Genomic DNA, 12,206 nt, shown 5'->3' on the forward strand with positions numbered 1-12,206 from the left:
TATATATATATATATATATATATATATATATATATATATATATATATATATATATATATCGATTCCCTTAGGTATTTTGAATATTAAAATAAGATTATTGAAAAGTAAATATTTTATAAGAAATACTTATACAGGGGCAATGATGCAAGAATTGGCTCAGGCCACGTTCACATACGAGCAATTTCCAGAGGTAATGTCCATGCTCTGGAAGAGGATGTTGCAGGAGAACAAACGAAATTGGCGACGAACGTACAAGGTTTGTACAAATTACACTATCGTTGAAATTAATCGTTCCAGTGATGGTTTTAATAGTTACATTCTTTTACAGTCACTACTCCTTCTTAACTACTTAGTACGTAACGGTTCAGAACGGGTAGTCACTTCGTCGCGCGAGCACATCTACGATCTCAGATCTTTGGAGAATTACACCTTTATCGACGAATTCGGGAAGGATCAAGGTATAAACATCAGGCACAAAGTCAGAGAATTGATTGATTTCATTCAAGATGACGACAAACTTCGAGAGGAGAGGAAGAAGGCGAAGAAAAATAAGGACAAGTACGTCGGCTTGTCGAGTGAAGCAATGGGAATGAGATTCGGAGGGGGTGACAGGTGGATGGATAACCCCAAATGGAACAAATCCAATGTGGAAACATACAATGATTGGGATAGGGACAGTCGTGGAAAAGGATTCGAGGATACAAATAACAGGTACATCAGAGCACATACAGTTTATTCGTTCATTTTGTAGAAATATCAGTTGTTTGAAATATTCTTGTATTAAAAAAAAATATGGAAAGTTAACGCTATTTTAAAATATTTCTCAATTTATATTTCTACTACAATATTAGCTCTTTAACCCTCTAGCTACGGCGAAGCTGGCCGTGGCGCTGTATCGCCAGTACGGACTTCTCTGCCGCGGTGTGCATATAAACGAAAATATACACAACTTTTAAAACTACAAAAACAAGTGAGATAATGACTTGGAAATTACTAAGAAATGATTTGACGGAAAGCCACTTTAGTGGCGCTTCGTCCCATAGAATGACTTACAGGGAAGTCACTTTAGTGGCGTATAGTAGCTAAAGGGTTAATTTATTCTTTCTTTGTATTATATAAATACGAGTTATAACTAAACTATATTAACAATATATATATATATATATAAACAGACTCTGCTAGTGTACAACTAGAGTGAGAAAATTAAGATCTATGAGAGCTTACAAATTATATTAACCATGCATTATTACAGCCTGATAGCTGTCAGATTTGACAGCTGTTTAAGTTTATGATAAAATTAAAAATTATAGAAGAGTTATATGAAAAAGTATTATTAATTATTATATTATATTAAGTATATATATTATTAGATGAAAAATGTTAAAATGTTTAAAAATTATTATAATTATTGTCATAGAAATGGCAACAACATAAATAGTTAATAAATAATTGTAAAGTTTTATTGGATAATAATCATGCTCAGATATGGGTTTTGCAAATTTAACAATCAGCATTTTAGGTTATCCAGGTATTATTCATATATTCCGAAATTTTTATTTTTGAAATTATTTAGGGATTTTTTTATATTTATTTCATGCATTATAACAATGTATTCAGTTTTTAGTCGATTTTATAATCTGCAGCTCACTGCATGACTTATAAAAGTCACTAAATATCGTAAAAAAAATTCTTGTAAAAAATGAAATAATTTTGGCGCTATGTCGTTATTGGGTCGTTTATTTTAACTGTTAATCGTCGTCTTGCTATTTACCATTTGAACTTCGATATCTTTATGTTACAGTGACGATGGCGAGAGGGAGGATTCGGACAATGACACTAGCCCGAAAAAAAGTGGAAGGGAATATAGAGATACGATGGATAATATACATCAAATTGGTAAATCCGCTCAAATATCTATACCTTCCGCGACTTCGTCCCCAGTCCGGACAAGCAGACCCACTAAAAAGGTGGATCTCGGAGCGGCGGCTAATTATGGAAAAGAACAATCCAATGTGAGTTTAGTCGCTTCGACTACGTTACATACTCTAACGACACATGCATTATCCTGAAAATCTGGAAACTGTTTGCAGAATAGCACATCGACGCAACAAACTAACAACTTGTCGCCTGTAAATCAGCAGAAGACCAAAAACGACATATTGAACGAGATCTTTGAGTCGCAGAGCGACAACAGCGGCAAGTTGGATGACGACGATTTCAATCCGAGGGCGAGTACTCAGTCGTATATTCAGCCGCAGAATGCGAATCTGGACTTCGGCGACTTTACCAGTGCGTTTAACAATAGCTCGGCGAATGCCAAATCGAAGGACGGTAACGATGAATTCGCGGACTTTACGTCTGCTTTCAACGCCGTCACTTTATCAGGCCCTCCGAATCAGCCGCAATCTCAAATCAGCTTAATGGGCGTGACGATACCGGGCGTAAATAGCCCGACGTCAAATAACGCAAATATCACGATGTATGCTAATACGCAAACGGCGTTCACCGGGAGCGGCGCGGCTCCGCAAAATTCCAAGACGTCGAACGATCTGTTCGACTCTCTGTCGCCGCAGAGTCTCAATAATCAAACAACGAATAACAATACAGGTATGGCGATTGTTACAAAATTATTGTAACGCTTTTAACATATCGTGAGTGTCACGATAGCACACCGCTGAAACGAAGATAATTTCGTAGAAAATGATTCATATGTTTGTGTATTAAACAATTTCTGTAAACATGTTGCAAGTGCTTGTTTACACTGATCATTTGATACGCGCATCAAATAGTAACTTTCTAGTAAATTGTCTTCGGCAATGCGTGTAAATTTACACACAGAAATAAAGATAATTTAGTATAAAATTGTTAGTTGATGCGCATATTAAATGTTAATTACGATTGCTGTAAACAAGACCAAAAAGCGACTAATAAATTCAGGCGACGATATTGTGAGATAAAGGCAAGAGCAAATATTTGATTAAAAGATTTACCTTGAAAGTGCCTGAGAATAGTTACATATAACATTCCTTTGATAATTACATGTTTTACATGAAATATGAGAGCTACTCAGAGATATGATGGATGTATCTCCAATGTGTGTGCTAGAGTTTACACTGAGTATTTAATACATGTACCAACTAGCGATTCGCACTAAATTATCTTAATGCTTGTTTACACGGGTCGTTTGATACGCATATTAACTAGCGATTTTATTTTGAATTATCTTTATTTTTGTATAAACTTATATGCGTATAAACTTATATACATCGTCAAAATTAAGGTAATTTACTGGAAGATTATTATCTAGTGATTTTTAACTAAATTACCTTAATTTTGGCAATATAAACGACATCGTGTTAAACGGATTTGCACTAAGAAGATTATTATACTAATTTAGAGGTTTTAAAGCTCAGTATTGTATTTTCATTCAAAGATCAAGGGAATCTTGAATTAATCAAGAGTTTCACTCATAAATTTACTTATTAAACAAAGTTATATTTTTATATATTTATTTCATTATCTAAGTAATACATGTTAATTTCAAACAAAAAGTTTAAAGATGGATATATGTGTACACAGTATATTATAAATATATAAAGAATATTATTTTTTATGGTTTATTCGTAAATTAATTGATTTAATAGAGATGCACAGATAATGAAAAGAGATATAAAGTATTTAAAAAAAAAGAAAAAAAAAAAATATATATATATATATATATATATATATATATATATATATATATATATATATATATATATATATATAATCTCGTGCATTAGGGGAGACCATTGGCTACTGAGGTAAGTTGACAGAACTAATTATTTCTAATATTTTCTAATAAATTATAAAATTAAACAAGCAAGATTTTTAAACATGTCAAAGATAACTTTGAAATCCCTGCTTGCTTGATTCTAAAATCTATTAAAGAACAGTAGAAATAATCGATTTTGTCAACTTACTCCGATAATTAAATAGCCCCAGTCTTCCCTACTATAAATTATGAAATTTGCATTGTTGTGTTTTGCAAATAAAACGATCAATAATTCGAAATTTGTTTATGTTGATACATTAATTTTTAATATTATAGTGATTTTTCATTAAAACTCTAATTTTAGAAAGAGAGTTTACAAGAAATTAAAAAAACATACCAACCTCAAGAGTATAAAAAGTGTCAACTTTAGTTTCAAATATTTCAATCTTTGAATGGTCAATTTTCTTCTAATTTCACGAGCAGTTAGACAATATTTAAACTTCTATATAGTGCAAATTCCAATAAATTTTTAACAAACCCATTTTACCTTACAATCTCTTTAATACACTAGCGTTTACACGCTGTTTGCACGCATCAAATAAAGACAATTCAGTAAAGTGATTGTTTGGCACGCCTATTGAAAAATTGGTATAAACAAAACCATAATTTCGGTGATGCGTGGAAACGATGTAGTGTTGAACTGATATATATGAACTTGATATGTATCGAGAAAACGCAGTGTACCAGCTTAAATACGATTTCATTTTACACGCAGTGCCAAAATAATGATAATTTAATATAAAACGAGTTTGAATACTAGTTAGTATGCGTATTAAACAATTGGTAACATATTAGTCAACAATGTAAGTACAACATATCTAATTTTGTATCGTTTCCCCTCAGTGTCCTCGAATACGGATCTTTTGTCGGACCTGGATAGTTTGAATATTTCAACTATGAGGCTAACTGACGAACGGATAAGTAGCCCAACCAATTCTAACATCTTCATGGGAATGAGCAATGCACCTTCCAACGCTGTTAATTATGCAGGTGAGTGTATATGTGTGATTGCAAAGAATCTGTTTCTACTATTATAGTGAGTTGGCGGGATTTCGTTAGTTATAGTCATAAGAGTTAATTAAAGTGTTACGCGTACACACACAAGACTTGCGCAATACAACGTGGTCCAACGTCCACTTGTCATTTCTTAATTAAGATGTAGTCGAAAGAAAATCGATGTTGCCTCATCCTGTCACAACGAAGCAACACTGTTACGTTAAAATAAATATGGTTTCCGAGCTATTTTAACGTTGCCATTTCGGCATCTTGGAAGGTGAATTTTATGCTAATCACATTTGTTAGTGTAATAACAACAATAACAATAATATTAAATTAAATTTATACGATTGAGTTTGAAAGATTTACAAATCTTGAAACAAATTTCTATAAATTCTGCAATTTTCATAATATTTCTGCAATTGAAATTTTGATTCTATTTACTGTTAGAATCCTAAAAATCGTTTTTTTAGTAAAAATTTAAACTCAATAATAATTTAAACTTAAGTTCAAATTTAAACTTGTTTAAATACATTAAGGGTCAGTTTTTCAATAGCAGTTTAAACTTGGATTCAAGTCTATTCTAACAATGCGTTTATTTTGTTTAAACAGAGTTTTAGTTGAAATTTAAGTTTAAACTATCATTGAAAAACCAGCCTTAAACGATTTAAACTTGCTTAAACTTGTTTAAACGTCAAACTATTTGAATTTGTTCAAACATAAAATTATTTAAATTTGCTTAAACACATCAAATACATTGTTAAAATAGATTAAATTTGGTTAAACTCTCATTCCAACACATTAAACACATTGTTAAAACAGAGATTAAGTTTAAATCTTAAAGTCAAAACTTAATTCTAACTTAAACTTGTTCAAACACATGAAACATTGCTAAAATAAAGATTAAACTTGCTTAAACTCTTATTCCAACATATCAAACACATTGTGAATAAAAAATAGAATAAAATTTAAACTTAAAAATTTTTAAGTCAAAACTTAATTCTAAGTTTAAATTATTAAAAAATCGATCCTAATTCTATTTTCTATAAAGATGTGAAAATTATTAGAATAATTTTTTTATTTTTCTATTTATTTTCTCTAATTGTTTTTTACAATAAATTTCTAATTACAATTTGTTATGAGTATTCCTTATAAGTTTAAAATGATTACAGGTTTGTATTACATATTATACAACTAAATTTTATAAATAATGACTGATATAACATATATTACATTAGATTCTCTGTTGTAAGATATATTTTGCATGTAAAAGTAAATTATAGTATATAGTATGTAATTATAGTATATAGGAGATAACAGGAGATAGCAGGAGTTACTTATACACTGAAAAAAGTACTTGAAAATTTATTTTTGAGATATAAAATGTTCTCTCTGTGAAATAACAAGTAATTATTTATATTTAATTTTACAATACATAATGTAATCACTTTAAACCTATAAGGAATATCGATAATTATTGATAAATTGTGATATTTCCTGAAATTAGATATTTATTGAAAAAATCAATTAGTGAAAATTAATAAAGAAATCAAAGTTCTAATAATCTTCACACTATTTTTCTCTATATTTTTCTCTATATACTTGCAAAAAGTTCTGCAATTTTTGCAATTAAAGATTAAAAAATGTGCATTAGCCTTTCTCTTCCAAGGTCTCGAGTTACTTCAGAACTGTTCCCTAAGGAATGTACGATCCTCCTCTTTTAAATCGATGATGCATGTGCTTCTCTAATCAAAGAGAACCGCGCACCAAACCTTCTTGGTTTGAAGCTAATGTAATCCACCCAAGATGAGCCTTTCCTTGCAGCTTATAAGGACGAAGAGAACGTCGCGGCCACCGAGAATAATCACATCGCATTGTTGGAAGAATTATGCGCCATATGCCGCATTAAAAGTCGCAGCGATTTGGAGAGAATACAATCGTGCTTGTCGGACTACGTGACGCTCTTACCGGGAACCATAACTCCCCAAAAGTACACGGGTGTCGACGACGGCGTGGCAGTGAACGTCACGTTGTACAAGCAAATTATAGAGAAGACGATTAACTTGTTCGATCGCGACTGGCCGTTGCGGCAAGACGGCTCGCTGGATCCTCTGATTACAAAATTGATGGTCGTTGACGGCGCCACGATGCCGATCTTATCGGAATCCTTGAAGCTCTTGACCGCCGCTCTGAGCGAATTCGAGGACAAGAGGAAGATTCGTGCGATCTCGACGATACTGCAAAATCTGCTGAAGAGCGACGCGATATTCTCGGCGATAGTGGACACGTGTCGATTCCGACAGGAGGTTCTGCTCGAGGTAGAGCTGGATCAGGCGTGGCAACGCGCAACGCAAATTCTGGTCTCCTTGCCGAGCCGTGTGGCCAACAAGATGCAGCGCGACACGCCGCAATTGTACACGCCTCATGTCTACGTCAGGTTGCTCTGCTTCCACGTGTGTCGCGCGATGCATTTTGTCAACGAGGCCTGGCACGAGTTAAACATCGAGCCGAAAGTAAACGTACTCTCGACCATAATAAGCAAGATTCTCATTACATCGAAGCCGACCCATGACCTATCTTGCTTTATCGACATTCTCACGGAATGGTGTTACGAGGATATAAAAAACGAGAAGCGTCTGGTCAGGAGTGTGCTTCGCGAATTGGACACCGCGGCAGTCGAGCATATGGCCACGATGTTCTTGAAACGCTGCGAGCCCATGTACGGCGTACATCCCGTTCTCGGGGACGTGTTGACTGCGCCGCGTTGGCAGTACGTTCTAACAACAAAGATCCCCCTCATGCGCTATTATCACACGGACACTAAGCTGATCTTCAACTTGATCTCTTACCTGTCGTCCTGCGAGAATGCGAATGTTTTACCGGACTTAATGATGAAGCTTATTGACATCTGGAGCGACAGAAGTATCCTCAATCACACGCCTGTGGAGCAGCACGAGTATATCTCGCGGCTGATTATCTTGTCCGTGAGGGCGTGCAGGAGTCATTTGAAGGAGCAAAACGTCATGGAGCGGTGTCGACAGCTCCTGCTCAACGGGGTGTCTGTGCATCTGGAATGCACGGATATCTACATAAGAGCCATGGGCATGATCACCGCCGAGATCTGCATCAACCATCTGTCTGAAGATGACGTGCCGCAACTGGTGTTCGATTACAATGATATGCCCACGCGAGTGCAGGTATTACTCGACTCGTTGAAGCATCTATCCGCGCCGATCGTGATCTGCTATAAACGCAGCGACGATTTGGCCGACAGCGACTCCTCAGCTAACAAGAAGATACGCGAATTGGTAGCCGATATCTTGCCGAGTTTCCAGGCTGTTTCAAGCAAAAAGTTCGAAAGTAGCTTAGCGAGTTTAACGAAGGATGATCTCGCGCAGAAGGAGAAACACGACGCGATTGGAGTGACAACAAACGTGCGAGGCGACGCGGAGGAAAGTCGTCAGCAAGACGAAGAGCAGTTGGAATTGGACAGCGACGACGACTTAGTGCCGTATGACTTGGACGAAGAGCGAGACAAACCGGTGAGCAAAGTGCGGCCGATGTACTTGCGGGACCTGCGCGACAATCTGACGGACGAGCGTACCGCTACCGACCCCGACGTCTTCTCCGAATCCATGTCGGTCTGCGAGGAGCTCATACGGACGCAATTACCGCACGACGACGCGTCCTTCGCGGTCGAGCTGTTGGAACTGCTCGTCACGCTCAGGCAACAATCCTATATGGAGGATTTCGAAGTCGTGGTATTTCGCTGTTGCGTGGAAATCGTCGTCGTGCGGCCGAAGGAGTGCGCCGAGTTCCTGTGCAAACAGTTTTACGAGGACGTCGGCAAATATTCGCTGAGCCAACGCTTGCTGTTCCTCGACGTGCTGTCTGAGTCCGCGAAACGGTTATCGGGCATCAAGGTGAGCAGCGATAGCAACGCCGAGAACACGAAGCTGGTGGAGAAGAGGAGGAAGTCCATTTCGAGCCCTGTGTCGGTCTTCATCGACACGACGAAGCCGTATAGAATACAGGAGTTATGCTACGACGAGGACATGGAGAATCTACTCGAGACGCCAGAGAGTCGAGTCGCTGATTGGCAGGAGATTATCGAGAAGAGGATTGAGTCTCACACGAGACGATTCGCGCATCGGTCCAAGGTGCCCAAGAAAAGTGTCAATCGTTTCGCGAGCGTCGTCTCGTCTTTCATCTATCCGCTTCTGTACGGCTTCAACTGGCAACAGGACTCCGTCAAGCTTCAAAACTTGAAGATCTATCAGGACCAAGAGAACATTGTGCTGCTGCGTTACCTGAACACAGTGTCCGTGATCATGCGGGCGGCGGAGAACTGCCCGTTGGCGTTGAAGATGGGCAAGGAGATCTTGGAACTCACGTGGACGCTGAGGTCGCACAAGGAAGCAACCGTGAGGTTCGCCGTCGTAGAGTGTATCGCGTCCGTGTTGGTGTCGTTGCCGAGAGACCAAGTTGTTGTCGAAGAACTATTGGACACGCTGATGGAGATCAAAGAGTGGCTGCTGCTGACGCAGAACATCATCTTTGGCGAACACGATGTCAAATGCAGGGAAATTAATGCCACAGTGATGCGCTGCATCGACGCAATCATCGGATTCGTTCTCTGTTGAATATATATGGTATAAATCCACGTGGAAAACAAAAACAACGTTACAATTGGAGAGGATGTTAATGGCTGGATCTACGCGATCTATTTTTATCAACGAACACAGAAGGAATCTTTCAATATATTAAATATTTATCTTATATTTTTTTTTAATATAAATATCTATTATTTCGTAGAAACATTGAAATACATATATACAAAGTATCTCACACTACACATGTAATTGATTGCAGAACGGTTTAGATACAATGAAGTTGGGAGCTTACTAAACTGTTAGCATTGAGAATCATTATCTGATGGGCTTACACAGTAATAATATAATTAATATAATTATTGCGGGAGCAATATTGATAATGACTCTCAATTTTGATAGTTTGATGAGATTCTAACTTTACTGTATCTAATCACGACAGTTATTGAGATATTATAGAAAATTAGTGAGTGAACTAATCCTTTTTAATTAATATTTCGATAATTATCTCATTGTGTTTGCAAAATAGTAAATGACTTTTTATTCAGTTTGATGGATAAGTATATTTTTAGTGAATTTTACTGCACGAACGAATATGTGTTGTGCCAGACACTTTGTATATCTATTGCAATATATAATTGTAGTGTATTCTGTAATATGTTCTGTAATATTCTGTAAATGTTAAGTAATACAAAGGCTGTAATTTTTGCTGAATAAAATAAATCTGCTTGTATAAATTTTATTAGACTGATTAAAAATCTCTTCCTATAAACATTGAACAAGTGTTAATAAAAGTGAAGAATTTTCCAAATAGAACTATGCTGACAAATGAAATGTCTATGGAAAAAGACTCCTGAATCCAGCTAATTATAAATCTAATCAATCCATAATACATACATACACACATAAACGTTTAACATTTACATTTCATTAAAAGATTACCTTGTTTGTCGTTGCATTGCTCATTATTGGAAATTTTTTCTCATTGAAAACGAGGTTTCGTTTGCAATAAAGATGACTTCGAAGCAATTCGGCAGGGAATTATTGGCGCTTCACATTTTCTCAGGCAGTGATCTTACACTTTTAATTAACAACAATAGTTTTAATATATTTAATTAAGCCATCTAATGCGCGTGAGAAACTAAAATCTAGTGTCGCATTTAGGGACGATCGGTTTATCACCCGTTACGAATCTTCTCCCATCCGGACCTACCAATACCAAAAGTCAAACGTCTAGCAATACAACGTCCTCCACGCAAGTCGGCTCGACTTGGGCCGGCTCGGGACTAAATATCGACCTTGACAATATAATGGGTAGTAAAACGAAACAAAGTGGCCCGGCACCGACGATGAACCAATTAGCTAGCAATAGTCCTCAGCATCAAATGAAAATAACACGTAAGTATAAATGCTTCGCAATTTTTTTTCCATATATATATATATATATATATATATATATATATATAAAAGAAAGAAAATAACGCTAATGATATTGTCTTTTTTTTTAAGAAAAGGAGTGAAATAAGGCTCTATTGATAATATCAAAATAAAGAATTAAAGAAATGAAAAGGACAATAAAAGTCTGTATATATCAAAAAGGGGTGATGTAATGAAAAAATAAAATTTAATTTATTAAAAAATCTATTCTTTAAATTAAATAAACTCACAATTATGTTTAGATATCTTTTTCAGCTTTTAGAAGACAATTTTGTTATATATACATGATGTAATGCAATAAATTCTTTAAAACAATTTATTCTTCAAACAATTTATTCTTCAAATTAAACATAATTGTATCCAGGTTTCTTTTCAGTTTTATAGAAGGCAGTTATTTTTTATACATAATATTGTACACAGTAAATTAAGAGAAAAAAACTTGTGCTTTAAATTAAATAGATATATTATGTTCAGGTCTTTTTTTAATTTTTTTAGAGGCCAGTTATTGTTTTTACCTGGTGTAATTAAATTGAAGCAACTTATCTTTAAGCAAATCTAATTTTATCCAGATTTCTTTTCAGCTTTTTTACTGAAAATTAGCTCAATTATTGTATATACGTATTGTGTAACTCATGACTGTTTCTCGTAGCGTCAGCGATGGGATACATGTCGCCGATGGTGCAGTCCTTACCGCAGAACCAGCAGCAGCAGCCCAACGCGGCATTCTTTCCTGCATTTCAATAAGGATCGTACCACATAGTCGAGTCATGGGGCTGAGACCGATGATAAGGCTCCTGGCTAAACGCATGGTACAACATACCACAAAATTCAAGCTTCACCCGCGGAGTTTCTTACGACTTATCTTTTGATTGATTCGAAAAATCATGGATCTTTTATATTCTCCCGTCTCTCCGGGCTAACTTACTCCAATTTATACAGGGTTCAATGTTAAATCTATCTATCGAGATCGTATTTTCTACCGTCGCGGTTATGCCCTAGGCGTTGACGTGACTTAGGAGGCGCGGTGCAGTGGAACGATCGATTGTCCGAGATAATCTCGTTCAGAAAGAGATGTTTTTGTTAAGCGAACTTTTGCACAAACGATCTGAAACGAGACGGGACGAGGACAAGAGAGTTATTCTCGGGGACGGATTCTGTTTTTGTATCTTGAAATACATAAAATATATGAATTTGCTGAAATCGAAGCGAAAAAGAAATTAAATTACTTAAATTTGATTGAGAGATTAAAAAAAAATATATAATATATTTATGTATGTTAAATTACATATATATATATATATATATATATATATATATATATATATATATATATATATATATATATATAT

General features: G+C 35.6%; 1 protein-coding gene across 1 annotated transcript in view; it reads left to right on the forward strand.

The window, feature by feature from the left end:
- LOC116851028 (telomere length regulation protein TEL2 homolog) overlaps positions 1–10,162 on the forward strand; it is a 12,770-nt gene extending 2,608 nt beyond the window's left edge. Inside the window, exons 3-8 of the mRNA XM_032830019.1 lie at positions 135–256; positions 329–711; positions 1,802–2,012; positions 2,091–2,607; positions 4,658–4,804; positions 6,635–10,162. Coding sequence (XP_032685910.1) covers positions 135–256; positions 329–711; positions 1,802–2,012; positions 2,091–2,607; positions 4,658–4,804; positions 6,635–9,453 — 4,199 coding nt within the window. The 3' untranslated portion in view covers positions 9,454–10,162. The remainder of the gene's footprint in view (positions 1–134; positions 257–328; positions 712–1,801; positions 2,013–2,090; positions 2,608–4,657; positions 4,805–6,634) is intronic.
- The last annotated feature ends 2,044 nt before the right edge of the window (positions 10,163–12,206 follow it).

The sequence above is a fragment of the Odontomachus brunneus genome, unplaced genomic scaffold (genome assembly GCF_010583005.1).
Source record: "Odontomachus brunneus isolate Ranch 3 - 2012 unplaced genomic scaffold, Obru_v1 Obru_scaffold_164, whole genome shotgun sequence".
In the NCBI taxonomy this organism is placed as follows: domain Eukaryota; kingdom Metazoa; phylum Arthropoda; class Insecta; order Hymenoptera; family Formicidae; genus Odontomachus; species Odontomachus brunneus.